This window comes from Xyrauchen texanus, chromosome 19 (genome assembly GCF_025860055.1).
Source record: "Xyrauchen texanus isolate HMW12.3.18 chromosome 19, RBS_HiC_50CHRs, whole genome shotgun sequence".
NCBI lineage: Eukaryota > Metazoa > Chordata > Actinopteri > Cypriniformes > Catostomidae > Xyrauchen > Xyrauchen texanus.
This window is the reverse complement of record NC_068294.1, coordinates 27551116-27570092: the sequence shown is the minus strand read 5'-3', so window position 1 is coordinate 27570092 and position 18977 is coordinate 27551116. Positions and strand designations below refer to the sequence as shown.

The window sequence follows — 18977 nt, the reverse complement described above, 5'->3', positions numbered from 1 at the left end:
ACATTGAAAACCTACATTATTTTGAAAATAGCTACTGCATGCCACTGAAAAATTAAGTTAAGACATATGCGTTGACACTTAGTTAGCTACTCCCCCAACACTGCTGCAGGCACTTCCATTGACCAAAAATCTCTTTAACTATGCTGATTGGCTCAATGTGATAAATTGGTTTTAAAGGGGCAGGTGGCTTCTGCAAACTTGGTCATCCTTCAAGTCAGTTCACATGCCTGTGCCAAATCCCAACCTGTGCCCACAGCCCATTTACTATAGCCTACCTCCCTCTGACAATTTTTGCTGATTACCTTCTAAAAGCAGAAATGGCATCTGCCTGATCTGATACGAGGGTGCTGATTTACAAACAAGTGTAATAGTTCACATAAGAAAAGGGTAATAATTAACATAAGAAATAGTATTTGTCAATCACTGATCAAGACCCTTGGCCATCAATCCATAAACAACTTGTCTTTGCTGCAGAAAATTAAATCCTATTAAGTGGTGCAACTTTCAGGCCTGGGGGAAGTGTAATTAAGCAAAACACAATCTCCACAGCAGCCTGGGGGACTGAAAAGGCAACTAAGAGCATCATTGACACAGGGACATTAATCATCAAGGTGCTGTGATGGTTTCAGGACTGAACTGTCACTGAGGTATTGGATTTGTCACAAATGTGTCCACTGAGTGGGAATATATGTCAGGGCACTTCTCATGCATCACTTGACAACAAACAGCAAGCACAGTAATAATCCACTTACTGTTTCTGTAGCTGTGGGATGTATACTTGGTCTGAGATATTAGAGTTTGTTCCTAAAAGTTTCACTTTCCTTAACCAGCTTTATGTGAAAGATGCATTATGGATTTATCATGCAGTTGTGCATGACTTTGTTATAAGCAGTTACAGGCTGTCTGATGTCTAAGAACACAGGTACATTTTCTACTAATAAACTGCCACAAATATCCTCAAGGCTGTGTCTCACTTAAAGTCAAAGAGCCAAAGATCATGACAAAAGCAATTCCATTCAACCCTATAGCAGAAAGGTTTATATATGCTTGAAAATGTTGGCAAAACAGTAGATAATTTCAATTTGATAAATCTTAATGCAAAAATGTGTGTACTAATATTGTACAAGTTAGTCTTCTCTAAATTTCCCCATGGAATTCCAACACTCATAAGCCAGTGGACATAAGCAGTGCCCATAAATGACACAAAACAGAGCAGTGTATCTTCATATCAACAAATGGCATGAAAATTAATTTCTAAATCTCAAACAATTCCATTCAGACCTGTAATCCAAATTCCTGAATTGACACTTAATCCCACACCTACATAAAAGTTGTCCTCTTAATCAAGCCATTAGTGTAATGAAAAACAATATAACAACTACAGATAACTTCATGTAAGATTATACAGTATATGCAGAAGAATTCCAGCAACATGATTTAAATCTATGAAAAAAAAACAGCATTTCAGTTCGGAATGTTTCCACGTCATAAATTACCGGCCTTCAGATGTAACCCCCACACATATTTGCACAACTCTAAGACATTTCATCTTAATCTAGCCTTGCTAGATAATGCTGAAAATCCCTTTGAACAGTGGTAACGTTTGTACCTGACAAATTAATGATTATAGACTGATGGAACTCTTTAAAATGTGTGTAGCGATGTGCAATCACCTATAATTGATAAATATAATCTTTAATTTTGTATGATTCATCTCATTCTACAAAGAATGGTAACAATAAGGCTTAACTTGTTAAAATGCAATGATGTGTAAAACCATTATGATTTTGTAACCAGGGATTTTGATGTTTTGTTACCTGCACATATAACATCCATAAAAAAATGTCATGTTTAGTATGTAAACATTTGTTTGGGTGCACAAAGAAAGCTGATGAAAACGAATATCCTATCTCTTGTACCATTCTCAAGCTCATGATTAAATATGCACTATTATTGAGCGGGAAATTCTTGAGTCTGAAACAAAGGACCATAACTCAACTGTCGGAAAAGACAGCCAAGTTGACCATGTGACTCTGAAAAGTCACTTCTGATTGGCGCAGGACACCTTTGGGGGATGCGGCCAATTTCAGTTCAAATAGTTCCAAACAGGAAGAACTCTCTCTTGCTCTCTTTACTCTTCTCTTCTGCTCCGCTGACTGCTCAGACTTCGCTCTGACTCCATGCCATGTGAGGTCCAAGGGAACTCGGGACTCAACGTCCCGAGAAGAAGTGAGAAGGCCTTGCTTCACAGCTAACCATTCATACAGACAATAAATTCGATCACACAGAAGTTAAAACATCGACGGAACAAACTTTCGACCAAGAACCAAGCCACACAAAGAACGCAAGGAAACACTACAAAGACAAGCAAGTACATCTCCAATATTGTGCTCAAAGTGCTGGTGTATTAATCAAATAATTTGGGTAATCCGATAGCAAATCGATGTAGACTCAAAGAAGGATGTACTTAAGGTATTGTCAACAGACTCCGTAGAGTTCATCTTCACTGTACTGATCAGTTATTTCACATTCTGTCACTTTTCACCAACCTGTCTCATGTATGTGTTAGATTAGATTTATGTTTAGAATAGCAATAACGTTTTCTGTGTTTAATGACGACTTGATTGTGGTATATTTTGATAAATAATCTCATCCCTGTTTCTACAAGATTTCGCTTCAAAGCTGTACCTGAATATGTGTGATATTATTTTCAATAAGCCATGAGAAAATATCACTCCAATAAGTGAATTAATCATAATTCACTTATTAAAGCTAATTCCTTACAGTAGAAATTGTGAACTGATACGTTGTATTACGATTTCAATGGTGGAGAATCTATTAAGACAAATAATCTAATTATTTGTTATTTATCTCATTTATAATGGTTGTCGAACATGACTATCCCATCAACATCTCTAAATGATATATGTAATACCCTATATTACATGACTCTATGATATGATTATGAAAACAATATCCGATATACTGTTCAACTTATTCTACAACAGTCTAGCTGTTGTTACAGTTGGGAAAAAATTTATACAAAATTGCTAAACATCCTCACCAATTAAAGGATTTATAATATCTAAATGGAGAGGGGGAGCTTGAATGGAAATGTTGAGAGGTTGAATAGTCCCAGTTTAGAGGGTGTGCAGTAGTGCCCCACATGCACAACACAAAAAGACTGATTGGGTTTTAATCCCCATAATGCATTGCTGCGTAAATCCCATTACAACCATTACCAAGTGACTGCTGTCATCATAATGTGAAATTTCCAGCACAATGGACAATTTAGGGTCACTCGATCTCTCATAGACATTTGTCTTTTATAAAAAATATAATATACAGTAATTTTACTTTTCGGTGAACTTGCCGATTTTCTGCATTACTCGAATCGAAAGTTAAAAGGATAGTTCCCCAAAAATGAAAATTCTCTCATCATTTACTTACCCTCATGCCATCTAAGATGTGGATGACTTTTCTGATGCATCTTTCTTCTGCTGAACACAAACAAAGATTTTTAGAAGAATATCTTAGCTCTGTACGTCCATTCAATGAAAGTGAATAATGATCAGGCCTTTGAAGCTCCAAAAATTAGATAAAGTCAGCATAAAAGTAATCCATATGACTCCAGTGTCTTAATTAATGTCTTCTGAAGCAATACCAAAATGTAACTCTTTTTTTCACTGTACATCTTGCCATTGCAGTCTCTAGGCACATTTATGATTTCAAGTTCGATTTTGTAATATTTTGGTCTTTTCTCACCAAAAAACAACTGGATCACTTAAGAAGACATTGATTAAACAACTAAGTCTAAAGGATTATGTTTGTGATGACGTTGTGCTTTTTAGAGCTTCAAAAGGCCTGATCTACATTCACTTGATTTGTATGGAACTACAGAGCTGAGATATTCTTCTAAAAATCTTTGTTTGTGTTTTGCTGAAGAAAGAAATTCATACACTTCTGGGATGGCATGAGGGTGAGTAAATGATGAGGGATTTTTCATTTTTGGGTGAACTAAACCTTTAATAGTACAAAATTAATATGCCAAAGTTTCAGAAAAATTTAGAAAAGGCACTCTATTAGGGACAGTGTGGTTGTGACCTTCTGACCTGATCAATGTAACCTATCATTTATAAATGCTATCTAGAGCAAAGCTGATTTCCCAGGAACTAACAGGGTATCTTACACCTCCACTCCCTTCAGAAGGTTTTCAGTGTTCACTGATATTTCAAGACTTTAAGGTCAGATGAATCAGATGAGGTCAATTAAGATGAACCTGGCTACTTTGTGCTCTTACTTGTTTAAAGGTGACATGACTATGAATGCTTGAATATTGATTACATAATTTATTCCAATACAACTAAATAAAAACAGCTATGGCTAGTGATTACCCTCAGTTTACGCAAATTGCCAAAGTGAAGAGAGGCACTAGAAATTTTATGACAGCCCTCCAACACAAACAAAGCGAGATCTACATTATTATCCTCACGCTTTGTTTAAGGCCGCTGTTATGACAAGCAATGGGATCTTGAGGAGCAGGGGAACAGGCTAGAGCGAGAAACAGGCAGCCAATCAAAGCGTGCTAATCATTCTGCTTTCACCAGCATAGCCAGCATTGAGTTATAGAGACAGGCCAGCAACATTCCCAAACATTTCAGAGAGCATGGCAGTGATGCAGAGTGACAGCTCTCTAATGCAGATGGAGTCTTCCTCTAGGGCTGTATGTTAAGGTTTTGTCAGCACTCAGTAAGCTGCAGACTAGAATGTGTACTGCCTCAAATCATTGTCCTTACACAGCCTTTACTAAACACAAAAGACCATTACAAAATACTTTTTAATGATCAAAAGCGATTCTGACAGAGCACTGTCAAATATAGCTTGCTTACTAAATAACATAATTGAAATTATATCCTTCATTAGGGAATGTTTAATTTATGTTTTCAGTGCCTCTGCTCATCTCACAGGAACATAGAGAAAGTGTTTTTGTTTCCAATTTACAGTGTGTCAATTGATATGCCTCCCCTCACCTTGTGGGTGAAATATGGGTGGGAACATCAACATAAGTTCACAGTCTACTCTTTTATGTTCCTGGCACTGTTTAACCTACAACCAAGCTTTGGTAAAGACAAATGGCAAAGTACACACAATCTGAACATTCCCATCAGACGATTTGGATGCGGCAGCAGATGGGGTGCCACAATGCCAAGCAGGTCAGAGCAGGTGTCATAGTGAGGCACAAAAAAAAAAAAAAAAAAGGCTGCTTTATGATTAATGAAGCTTCTCTAAATAATGCTCTGGATGCATATTGATTTGGCACTGCATCTGGCCTGGAGTTGAATTCATCTGCAAGGAAATATGAAAGACTCGCAAGCGCTGCTCAGCCGGTACAGGCCCTGTGGTATTTCTCCCCAGGCTAATTAGCCTGTGCTGCAGTTATACATCCTTGAGCATTAAGCACCATGCCTAAATTACAGGCCAATGTTAGCTATTCACAAAGAAGACTTTTCAATCCCTGTATTAGACACATCCGAGTGGGATGCCCTGATATAGTCAGTATGTTACAGAAATTAAAACGTATACATATTTGGGCACATTTCCCACATGAGTGAAGAGGAAACAGGAAATTATTGGGGAGAGAGAGGGGAATGGGATTCATTGCGGTAGGACTCAAACTTACGCCACCTCATGAGCACCACGGCTCCAACATGTCAAGAGCTTCTTCACTACTGCTGTACATCGGCTCCATCCGAAATAGAGAAATTTCTGATAGCTAAGCAAATATTATGCTATTACATCTGTGATAGTATTTTAAGTGCGTTTGTCTAAATTAATGACTAATGGATATATTATTTGACAATTACACAAAAGTGCAACTGACATTGTTAAGTGAAAGAGCACATTCTGCTTGAGGTAACTAAGAAAAATAGGCTAGTGCTCATGCTTGGGGAGTAACAGAATACATCGAATGGTGTTACGTAATCAAGATACAAAAAAAATGTGTAACTGTAATCTGTTACAGTTACACATTTTTTTTGTATCTTGATTTTTGTAATCTGTTACAGTTACATACAAATTAAACGTATTCAGATTACAGTTACATTTGGTAAAAATGGGTATTACTAACAGGATTACAATTTTCAATATATACAAATTAAACAAAAAATCTTCCTGTCATAAATCTATAAAGACCGCGGCTTGCTTTAGTACAGAATACAGATATGATCAAATGCACACAGGAGATCTCTTCTGGTTCTCTCACGTGACACATGAATCTAGCACCACGTACTGTCACATGTGCAAATAACATCTGTCTCTCATCAACACTGCACTCTCCAGGCAAACATGGTCAAACCATTAAAAGTGCTGTTTCATAATTTTTGTGGAAATTCCTACATTTTAGTCACTTCAGTGGAGAAAAGGGAAACAAGATTACAGTTCAATTGAAACCTTCCAGCTGTGAAGATGCAGTGTTTTACCAAGGACCCGATAAATAATTTAAAGGTGAGACCATACAAAAATCATGTTAGCTAGGATAGCTAAAATTAATCATAAGTGTTCCCTAATTTCACCGTCAGACCGTCTTTCGATTGTTTTCTCAGGATCAACCACTCCCCCGGCGAATGGCCAGTATTCCGGTACACCGGACGCCTACTGTCGAAACATTAGTGTGACTTCTCATTTCATCCTAACTTCAGTTGAAACCGTTCTTTGAAATGTGTTCATGTCTTTATTGAAATAAATTCAAATTGTGCACATGAATACCAAATTCTTAGGGGTGAAATTGCAATGGATAATTTATCTGATGTTAATACTTATTATCAATGTATCGTTAAGAAGTTCAGAAGTATGGGGGAGAAATACTAACATTTAAAATTGAAAGTAGGATTAAGTAAATCAAGACACACTAAAAAGGTTTAAAACTATTTTTATCTATTCTTTAAAACATTTTTATTTTATTTATTTTTGTCACTAAAATCCTCCTTAAACATAAACATAGAATCACCCATAAATGTTAGTTGGTGATGTTTGACTCATGAGCAAGCAGAGGACAGACACTGGAGGCACTGCATTAACAATGATGATGATTATCTGTGATCTACCTATTCCAGTCAGAAGTTAATTAATGGTCATTGCCAATTAGTTTACATGCTAACAGCAATACATGCCAGAATTAAACTTTGTACGGTACTGTTTTTGAATATGATGTATATCCTGTCTTATTTTGGTTAATGTTAACCAAGACATAATTCAGTGCATCTGTTCTAACTGTATTTGCTTGTTGAGAAAATAAACTATTTTCTGTAACAGATCACCTGATTTGGATAAAAATACAGAGTTGTTCTACATTAGAACATAATCTGTTTTCCTATTAAGAAGGCAGTGTTCCTGTTTTTCATGTTTTTTTTCCTTCTGCTGTAAATAATAATAGTTACATCACTCATAACATCATTTAAATACGGTTTGTTTGCATTCAGGCATGATTACAATTTTTGAGAAAATATTGCTTTTCACTTGAGTTTATTCATGTGGTCTTAAGGTAATCAAAAAGTAAAAGCAATCTGATTACCGGTACATTGTTTTCTTATTGAGATAACTGGATTAAGTTACTGAATACATTTTACGTAATCTGTATTTGTAATGGATTACATTTAAAAACTAACCCTCCCAACCCTGCTAGTGCTCATACTTTTACAGATTATAGGTAGAGAACCAAGAGAGGGAGGTTATGAACTGACCTGTTTAGGGACTCTGTAAAGCACACCTTGGTGCCACCAAACCTTAGATGACCTTAGGTTTATTTTTATCCAGTATGAAGTTAAACAGAAACTTTAACACATGAATTCACTGGTAACTATCTAACTTGGAGTTAATGCAATCCTGAAAGTTTTAATGATGCAGAGCCAGTCACAATGTGTAGCCTAATTCAAATAGCATGCTGGAAGCTGGTATGCTGAGTGAATGAGACACAAACAATGCATTGACAAAGTGCTGCCTAAAACAAAAACAAAACAAATAAAGGAAAGAATGAACTCAAGCTGCAAAACGACTCGGTTACTAACTTAACCTCGGTTCCCTGAGAGGAGGGAACGAGTATTGCGTAAGTAGCTTACGCTATGGGAAAACTCCGTTTCTCGAGAAATATTGAAGTTTTTATGTAAAACGCATTGCAGCTGCACAGCAGACAGTCATGAGCGAGGCAGCTCGGTCATTGGCTGTGCTGCGGCAACTGCTCGAACCAATGATGGGGCGACTCTGAACGCGCGACCAATGGGCGCGCGCCTCGCGTTCGCGCGCTCAGAGCCTGCCGAAATTAGCATAGCCAGGCTATATAATGGGCACCCCGTCATACGAGTTCCTTTAGGTTCAATCGACTGAAGCGAACTGACCAAGCACAAGCACGGCAGCTTACGCAATACTCGTTCCCTCCTCTCAGGGAACCGAGGTTACGTTAGTAACCGAGACGTTCCCTATCGAGAGGTCTCTCCTATTGCGTAAGTAGCTTACACTATGGGAACACCCTGCAAAACGCCGTGCGTGCTGACTTCGCTCTGTAAAGCCAGAGGCAGATGCCTGAGCCTTAAAGCAAAGTGATTATTCCACGAGCCGGCCAACGGCGAGCTACATAATGGGATAGTATAGAGCGCCCTTCCAAGGTGGTCCATGGTGGGGCGCTCATAGTACAAACACAAGCACATATCTTATGTACTGAGTTTTCTATGTGCTGATATGCATAAAAAATCCTTTAAGTCAGTCAGAGACGGACCTTGTAAGGGAGGAGATAATGCTCAGCATATACATACTCCAGTCCATTCTACAGTCAGGCTGATAGAATGTTGGAATGCAATGAGGGGACCTGTAGGTTATAAAACCTGATAAATGTCGAAGGCGAGGCCCAGCCCGCCGCCGCACAAATATCTTAAATGGGTATCCCACTCGACCAAGCCCACGAGGAGGCCATGCTCCTCGTAGAGTGAGCTCTGACGCCTAAGGGGCATTGAAGGCCCTTGGCTTCATAAGCTAGCGCTATAGCATCCACTATCCAGCGCGATATTCTTTGCTTTGAGACTGCAAGACCTTTAGTGCGGACGCCAAAGCATACAAATAATTGTTCCGTCTGTCTGAACAGGGCAGAACGTTCCAAATATACTCCGAGCGCCCTGACGGGGCAGAGTAAATTAGCGTCGCTTTCGTCTGCTGGGGACGATAGCGCTGCCAGAGATATCACCTGTGCTCTGAAGGGTGTGGAGAGCACTTTAGGAATATACCCGTGCTTTGGCCTAAGGACAACTCTGCAGTCGTTAGGTCCAAATTCCAGGCAAGCAGCGCTTGATGACAGCGCGTGCAGGTCACCCACTCTCTTGACTGAAGCGAGCGCCAGCAAGAGTGCAGTTTTGCTGTTTAAGGTGCACGGTTCGGAGAGGTTCTAACGGGGCACTCTTGAGCGCATCCAGGACCGTGGTCAGGTCCCAGATCGGCACCGAGGGGGGGCGAGGAGGGTTCATCCTCCTAGCGCCTCTTAGGAAACGAATGATTAGATCGTTTTTCCCTAATGAATGTCCTTTATCAGGATTGTGCGACGCCGCTATGGCAGCCACATAGACTTTGAGCGTGGAGGGTGTGCGGCCCGCCTCCAGCAGCTCTTGCAAAAAGGCGAGTACACTTGGTATCTCACACGATTTGGGGTTCAAGCTCTTGGTATCACACCAGTCACTGAACACTTTCCACTTTTGGGCATATAAACGCCTCGTAGAGGGTGCTCGCGCCTCAGTGATGGTACTCAAAACTCCACTGGGGAGGTTCTCGGGAACCCGTTGAGGGGCCATGCATGGAGGGCCCTCCATAGAGTGCAGGGAGCTCAACCTAAGTCCACCCTGGCGATTTATATACGAAACTACCATCATGTTGTCCGTTCGGACCAGGACGTGTTCGTTTTTCAGGTACGGAAGCAGGGCTCTGAGAGCCAAGGCGACCGCCTTCATTTCCAGACAGCTGATATGTAGGCGCTTTTCCGGGTTTGACCAAAAGCCGGAAACAGGCCTGCCCTCATAATGGGCCCCCCCATCCTATTTTGGAGGCATCTGTCGTGATCATTTTTCTCCGCGTGTTCACGCCCAGACTCACGCCAGTTTGATACCAGTTGATGGCTTTCCAGGGCGTCAGGGCTTTTATACAGCCGTGATTCGCTCTGATCAAAAAGTGGCCCGAGCACCACGCGTGAGTGGGGACACGGCTCTTGAGCCAGCGCTGGAGAGGACGCATGTGCAACAATCCTAGCTGGAGTACAGCTGATGCCGAGGCCATGAGACCGAGCATTCTTTGAAATCGTTTGATGGGGGCGCGCGTGCCCTTTCTGAATGATGTTGCAAGGCGTCGAATAGAGAGCGCGCGCTCTGATGAGAGGCGCGCTGTCATCTGCACTGAGTCTAGCACTATTCCCAGAAGAGATATTCTGGCTGGGGGATAGCACGCTCTTTGCAAAATTGATTCTCAGACCCAGGCATTCTAGATGGCTGATAATCCAAGATCTGTGCGTCGTTAACTGACCCTCTGATTGTGCTATGATTAGCCAATCGTCGAGGTAATTCAGTATTCGCACTCCCCGCTGTCTCAGGGGGGAAAGTGCCGCGTCCATACATTTCGTGAATGTACGGGGGGCCAATGATAGGCCGAATGGTAGTACTGTGTACTGGTATGACTGTCCCTCGAAAGCGAATCTCAGAAAAGGCCTGTGATGAGGCGCTATCGGAATGTGAAAGTAAGCGTCTTTCAAATCCACTGATAGAAACCAACCCCCAGGGCGAACTTGCGCGAGGATATGTTTGGTTGTTAACATTCTGAACGAGCGAATCATAAATCTTTGTTCAGATGTCTGAGATCTAGGATGGGGCGGAGAAAATAGCGGCTGTAAAAACCTGCCTCGCTCATAGAGGGAGGAACAGATTCTATAGCGGCCTTCTCTATCAGTTCGAGCACCTCGGTGCGTAGAACATGTGACACATCTTTCCTCACTTTCGTCTCGACCACCACTGAAAAGCAGGGTGGTCTGCGAGCGAATTGAAGTGACTAACCGTGTTTTATTATGTTCAAAACCCATTTTGGCATGTCGGGGATTTTTTCCCAGGCTTTTGCTCGCACAAATATGGGCTGAATGTTGGCTGGGGGCGTGTCGCAGTGACGTATGGGCCCCACCGGCAAATTGCCTTGTGCTAACACTGAGTTTACAGCTCCCAGAGGCGCAGGTGTGCGCTGAGCAGCCGTGTTGAGTGCCGAGTGCAGGGGTGCGTGTGAGCTTACAGGCACACACGCTATCTCTGTAATGCTCGCATAGTGAGCTGGAGAAATGTTTGAAACTGTATAGACAGTGTTTACAGGTGGGGGTGCATACATTGTAATAGGCACGCCCGCCACTTTCATAAAGCTTCCCGCTCTTAGCGGGGAGTTTCTTGGCTCGCGCGTCGCATCTGTGATGCTTGCGGCATGAGACAGAGAACTGTTTGAAACTGTATGTGCAGCGCTTATGGGTGGGGGTGCATCTACTGTAGTAGGCACGCGCGCCACTTTCATAAAGCCTCCCGCTCGCGGCGGAGTGTTTTTGGCCATTGTTTTTGGCCAGTGTTTTACAGTGTTTGTAACTGTGGGAATGCGCACTTTCGTGTGGACACGTGACCCCTTAGTAACACAGGCAGAAAATGTGCTAACACTGAGCTTACAGCTCTCAGAAGTGCGGGCGCGTGCTGAGCAGCTGTGTTGAGTTCCGAGTGCAGGGGTGCGTGTGAGATTACAGGCACGCGCGCTATCTCCGTAATGCTCGCAGCCGGAGAAATGTTTGAAACTGTATACATTGTAATAGGCACGCGCGCCACTTTCATAAAGCTTCCCGCTCTTAGTGGGGAGTTTCTTGGCTCGCACGTCACATCTGTGATGCTTGCGACATGAGCCAGAGAATTGTTTGAAACTGTATGGGCAGCGCTTATGGGTGGGGGTGCATATACTGTAGTAGGCACGCGCCACTTACATAAAGCCTCCCGCTCGCGGCGGGGTGTTTTTGGTCATGCATACAGTGTTTGTAACTGTGGGAGTGCGCACTTTAGTGTGGACACGTGACCCCTTAGTGACACAGGCAGAAAATGTGCTAACACTGAGCTTACAGCTCTCAGAGGCGCGGGCGCGCGCTGAGCAGCTTTGTTGAGTGCAGGGGTGCGTGTGAGATTACAGGCACACGCGCTATCTCCGTAATGCTCGCAGCAAGAGCCGGAGAAATGTTTGAAACGACAGTGTTTACGGGTGGGGGTGCATACATTGTAATAGGCACGCGCGACACTTCCATAAAGCCTCCCGCTAGCGGCGGGGTTTTTGGCCATGCATACAGTGTTTGTGTGTAGGGGTGCGTGCAGGACAGCAGGCACGCGTGCTACATTTATAGTATTTCCGCTTTTACTGGGGAAGTGTTTATAACTGTGGGAACAGTGCTTGTGTGTAGTGGTGCATACATGACAATAGGCACACGATCTACATTTATGGGGCGTCCAGCTCGAGCTGGGAAAGTATTCGGCACTGTTTGGACAGTATTGATATGTGGGAGTGCGCACTTTAGTGTGGACACATGACCCCTTAGTGACACAGGCAGAAAATGACTCTTGTGATTTCTGTGTGTTGCCGTTAAAACGGCGTTTGATTGCAGGTGAGCGAGTTCTGTGACTGGCCCATTGACTGCTGTACAGACATTTCCAGCCGCCTGTAAGGGGACTGGGTAATGTTTTACACGTTTTGCTCGCTGCAGTGAAGCGGTCAGCGAACTCTCTTACCGTACTGGTGCCCGTGCTCGTGTCCGCTAATGTCGACGGCGCGGGGTCGAAGGCTGAGCCCGGCCAGTCGTCGGATGCAGCGCCAATTGGAAAGGCTGTCATCCTTTTCACCGTCGTCCCCTGGCGCGCCGAACGAGATGAGACCCACCGCTCTGTTGGAGGGGTGCTGGTCCCTCTGCGTGAATTGGACTGGCGGCGGGGAGTTCTCGGGTGGTGGTGAAGCACGCGCCCCAGAGGGGACGGCAGCACGGAGGTAGCAGGCTCGTTCGCGGCGAAGCGAGCGCACGGCTCGTTGAGGCCCAGGGAGTCACATTCGGGGCATCCGCCTCGAGTGAAAGCAGCTTCTGCGTGGTCAGGTCCCAGGCAGCGAGTGCAGATAATGTGACGGTCCCTGTCAGGAAGAAGGCCTCTGCACGAGGCGCAGGTCGAAGGCATTTGGAACAACACCTCGAATTTGCTCTTTTACTAAATACAAAAAGTGTCGCAAAGGCGAACACTTGCAAAGTAGCTTAGTAAAAAGGATATAGTGATGCGCGCCGGATGGTGTAGCAGAAGGCTTCGAAGGCGGCTGAAGGCGCCGGCGTCCTCTTAGCAGTCCTGCTGTAGGCTTGTCAACGGCGGGCGAAAGACTCCAACAATCCGGAGGATCCAGCGAAGAGGAGGTCTTCGCTGAAGGAGATTAAATCTAAAGGAACTCGTATGACGGGGTGCCCATTATATAGCCTGGCTATGCTAATTTCGGCGGGCTCTGAGCGCGCGAACGCGAGGCGCGCGCCCATTGGTCGCGCGTTCAGAGTCGCCCCATCATTGGTTTGAGCAGTTGCCGCAGCACAGCCAATGACCGAGCTGCCTCGCTCATTACTGTCTGCTGTGCAGCTGCAATGCGTTTTACATAAAGACGTCAATATTTCTCGAGAAACTGAGTTTTCCCATAGCGTAAGCTACTTACGCAATAGGAGAGACCTCTCGATAGGGAACCAATCTGATGTACATTTAATTAAAACAATCATATTAAAAACTGCATGAGGAATTAAACTAATTGGAGAAGTTAAGTGACACCCGGTATCTCTCATTTTCACTCGATATGGAAAAACATCCAGAGTGCTTAATTCAGACATTTATTTAAATGCTGCCTCAAGCATATGGCTGAACCCTAAATTATGTACTGTGTTTTAAGTCCCCTTTCTGCTGGTTGTTTTTGGGAGTAGCATACACCCCACTAAAGCAGCAGATACTCTGGGAGAGGTGATTACTGCTTTTGGAAAAGGTCATGAGGTATCAGTGTAATACTCCCTGCTAATTTAGACGGAGCTTTTACTTTGCTCCAGACTTTGTAATTTGGGATATGGGGGTGGTCATAAATTTGTAAAAAATTGGGTTCTAACCAGTATCATGATTGGCAGACATATTATTTTAAGGGGTTGGAAGTCGGACAGTGTGCCATCATTTCCAGAGTAGTGAGAGCGGAGATGGGGAGGGTGGTATCTTTCGAGGAGGTGGCAAATAGAAGGTTTGGGGACGTGTTTGTCAGGAAATGGGATAATTATTTCGCTTTTTTTGGGGACTCTCAGGGAGAGGGTGTGGGGAGAGAAGTCTAGTTTAATTATGCATGTTTATTATATGTTTAACTTTTTTTGTGTGTGTGTGTATGTGTGTGTGTGTGTATTATTATATGTGACCACAGGTGTGTTGGCTGGGGGTTAGGGTGAGGTTAGTGTATGGGGAGAGATATTTGTGGGGGTTAAATGTTACATTTTGATATGTGTTGTGTTTTTCTCTGTTATGCATTCACAATCAATAAAAATGTTCATTACAAAAAAAATAAAAAACTGTATGAGGATTTGTTTAATCATTTCCACAATATGATGCCAAGTAAGCTGTCTGACCAATCATTATGTTCCTCTTTCTTTCTCTTTTTTAATATACATTAGTTTCAATATCATTTCAGAATGTATCTCTTTGGTCATATTTGTTTCTCATTTAAAAAAACAATTACATTAGTGAGGCTATAGAAGAGTCACTACCTGCACAGAAGTTTCAAATTTCCAATTGTGTGGACTATTCCTGAACTACGAGGAATGTCTATTTTCGGTAATTTATTGTCAGATTTGTTGCGATATCCTACTGTGCACTAAACTCTATGTTTAGTGATTGTCTACAGGCGGAACAAAGAGCTACAGCATATTCATGTCGCTGTAAAATTGCGATGAAAGCAGACAGCATGCACATCAATTAATCGCGCAAGGTTTCTTTGGCAATCCCTGTATCCCCTTTGTCTCCGTGGCACTGGACGGCCAGTTTACATCCCGCTGAAGCCCGGCTGTTCCAGAGACATGTTTTACGCAATAGGTCATTTGCGCAGTACAGTAGCTACCCAAACAAACGATTAAGCGTCATCACACATCGTACATATCATTGCAAACGTGATGCATATTTTAAAGATTAAGCTGGTTGCTCAGACCTACCTTAATGTGCAAGAGAGAAAACACAATGGGCACTTTCAACGGGATAGTAAAGCAGTGGCATTGGGTTTATTGCCATCAGGCTACGTTAAAGAGACAGCCCAATAATTCATCTCATATTCTAAATAGACTGAATGGAATGTGCTGATTTTCGTTCTTTATCAGGTCGTTCATCACGTGGTAGCTAATTTGTGTTACTCAGCACAACTGGTAATAATTCAGAATAATTATGTAGGCTATGTTTCTACTCATCTTTATTTTATCTGAAATGTTTGTTCTATAGACAGACGTTTCACCATTATCTTGGCCAAATTTCGTAACTGCGAGGATAATGCAACGAGTGGGAGATGAATCAGAGCTCACGGTCGCTTTAAACCGGTGATGAACGGTCAGCAATCGAGGCGTTTCAAGACTCGCTTCTTACCCTTTGAAGCATCCTTTTCTTCTTTAGGCTTCGCCACTTTTCCGCTCATAGATCCCAGTTTGGATGTATAGATCCCGATTTAGACTAAAACCCGATATCCGTCAGTTGTGTACACCCACAGGTTTTACGAAATCCTTGTCAAATCCAAAACAAAGGTGCCAGGTGATGAGATAAGAGCTCTGCAAGAAAGAAATTGTCATTTTAAAAAGTGAATATTTTTACAAAAACGAGAGGGAAAGTGGTGGTTTTCATACCGTCTATCGAGATTTAACATCACAACCTTCAACAGTGTCAAACACTGCCTTTACAGACATAACATAGTCGAGTTTACAAAGCGCGTGGTGGTAACAAGTCCGCCAATGTCAGAATTAAACGCAGCCTCAAGGGTAAACCTTCACGTAAGTGGTCTTTGTTATCAAGAATGTTGTCACTTCCACGTTGTCTCCTACATTAATGCACATTGATATGGGGAAAACGGCTCCACCACGAAGCTCGAGGTGTTGCGATGAAAACAAGTAGCCTATCCTCTCGAACAAAAAGAAGAGGGAAAGGAAAGGGGGTTCCACCGAGTGTCAGTCGACGTCAGCCGTGACACTGCACGCGAACGATGATAAAGCCCGAGGAACCACCTTGTGAACCTGCAACGGATATGCTTTAATCGCGAATGTACAACTGTCCGTAGAATGCCGCCCGAATATGTTAACACAGGGACACCATGATGTAGTCTGACCGCAACCCATTCAACAGGGCATTAGCACAAACAACAAAAGTACTATACAGAATAATAGTCAGTTTGTTGTAGGTAGTAAAAGGTAGTATGATAAATTCGCTTAGATATTTTCAAGGAAGGACTAAGCTTGCATAATTCTAAACGCTGTCTGTCATTTAACTTAGACTATAGGCTACTTAAAATGCCAATCCACGCTTTTTTATTTAATGTAGGCTACCTGTAAAATATATATATATATATATATATATATATATATATATATATATATATATATATATATATATATATATATATATATATAGCCTATATATAAATTAGAGCAAATATGGTTAATAAAAGTGCTTAGGCTAAAATGTAATTTGTCAGTAAAGCAGCCAAGCATCTCCATGGGGGCAATTAATGCATGCACCATTGTAATAGTAGAGGATAGTTTTTTAATTTGTTTTTATCACCCTGCATAAGCGATGTTAGAACTTGTCTGTAAAATGGCTGAACGTGAATTAATTAATAAAACAAGTGTAGCCATCTGCCTAAAGTTCAACTGCAGGAGTAGCCATGTAGGCTAGTCTACTTAAAAACGTGTGAAAACATTAGGCTAGTAGCTACTTACGCACACTTTTTAATGACATGTGATCAGATCCCGTTAAAACGCATCTAATTAAAATAATGTTACGGAGTCACAAATCAACCGATCTTAAAGCATAATATATTTCAAAAAGTGTCATTTTTAATCAAGGTCTCTCAGATGAATGACATCTTACCTGATAAACCGAAGGAGAAATTCTGTGGCACAGACCGGTCGGAGCCCTTTTCTCTCTCGTGAAACTCTACTACCGACAAATAATTATCCGCGAACTCCGATGATAAAAAGCTTTTGATACCTATCGAACCACAAATATTTCACTTGGAAATACTGTTTTTCTATACCTCTGTCAATTTGAAGTTCAAAGAAAAAACATATCAGACTCTGTCTTTATCACCTGCCAGATTATAGCCTTCTCCTTTGCGGCACTGCGAGTGGAAGAAAACGGAACAGGCAATGGTTTCAGGATCCACACTTGCTATTTTTAGGGATAGCTGGATGCCTTTCAAAGTTTATTGACCCGGCGAAATACTTCCTTAAAGGAATGATCTGGAAAATACAGGTTAAGCTTAATTGAGAGCATTTGTGGCATAATATTGAATACCGCCATTTTTTCTTTAAAAAAAAAAGGCAAAAGTCAGGTGTAGGCTACAGTAAACACTTACAATGGAAGTGAATAGGGCCAATTTTGCGTGCGTTTTAAGGCAGAAATGTGAAGCTTATAACTTTATAAAGCACTTACATTAATTATTCTGTTAAAACTTACACTTTAGGTGTAAAGTTGTTTAAATAGTAATTTTTTTTTTTACAGTAGTTTTAGGGTTCGTTAATATTACATTCTCACGGTAAGAAAGTTGTAAAATTCGCTATAACTTTACACAGAAAAGGTTAGTAAGTGATTTTATCACACTTATATAATGTTGTGCAGATAGGAACACTAGTGGCACTGGTTATTATTGTTCTTCCCAATCGCCGCCATATACAGTAGTTACCCAACTATAATGATTTCCTTTTCACAAACGCCATTGTAAGTGCCTCACTTTAACCCAGAATTTTTCTTTTTTAAATAAAAGGAGGAACAAGTCAAAATAAATTTCTGTGGTAATACATTTTATGCTACAAATGCTGTCGATTGAGCTTAACTTGCATTTAACCCGGAATATTCCTTTACGACACTGTCCAGGACTTTAAACTGACAGCAGGTTTTTTGTCACTGGGTTCTCATATTTGACATGATAAAGAACCCAATTACAAAACAATACTTCTAGAAGGCTTAGCTTGACCATTTGGGATAGTCCCAACTTTGTAATTTCCTGACCTCTTTAAATATATTTCCACAATTAAAGCATTGAACATTTACAATTAAATAAAGTACATCTGGCCTCTCTCAACTTTGCCAATAAATCTTACAAGAGGGAAAACTTAAAGTACACTTGACATGAGAAAGAGTTCAAAAGAAAATATTATGTTCAGCCACCTGACTTCCAGCAGACTAGTGTTCGCTTCCACAAGTAATGATAGCATTTTTAGGTTGCAATCTTCAAAGTCACCTTAGTGAATTCAAGAAGATGGCAGGCATGAAAAGAGGCCATCCAAGATGTGCAAGTTAAAGTGGCCTATCTGAGCACAGTGTGAATTTTGGCTTTGCAGTTTGTCAGACAAGAACTCACATCCCAGCATGAGAGAGCTGGAGGATATTCTAACCTCCCTTTGCCCTTCACTGTTCCTGTTGCTGTAATAGACAAACATCACAGCACATAATGTAAAGTCTTGTCAAGTCCAGAGCCCAAAAGGTTTTTTTAAATCTAACAGCTACCTTTGTCCTAGTTTCTAATATTTGTGTCAGTGTTTAATCATTTGTTTACATTGGTAATTTATGGTGGACAAAAAATTGACAGTATTTTTTGGAGCTAGAAGCTTAGTTACAAAACAGTTAGTCCCTTTATACTGTATATTTCAAGCTGCTAGA

At 41.7% G+C, this 18977-nt stretch overlaps 1 protein-coding gene across 3 annotated transcripts in view; it reads right to left on the bottom strand.

Annotated features, from left to right (window-relative positions):
• The window catches only part of LOC127659658 (fibroblast growth factor 13), a 239917-nt gene extending 222478 nt beyond the window's left edge, over positions 1–17439 (bottom strand). For 2 of the 3 annotated variants that reach the window (XM_052149577.1, XM_052149580.1), the window contains exons 1-2: positions 17187–17439; positions 15696–15874 (exon numbers count right to left, since the gene is read on the bottom strand). In XM_052149577.1, the coding sequence (XP_052005537.1) occupies positions 15696–15744 (49 nt within the window). In that variant the 5' untranslated portion in view covers positions 15745–15874; positions 17187–17439. Of the gene's footprint in view, positions 1–15695; positions 15875–15949; positions 16376–17186 lie in introns of those variants that run through there. The other variant, XM_052149578.1, reaches the window with a different exon arrangement.
• Between the last annotated feature and the right edge of the window lie 1538 nt (positions 17440–18977).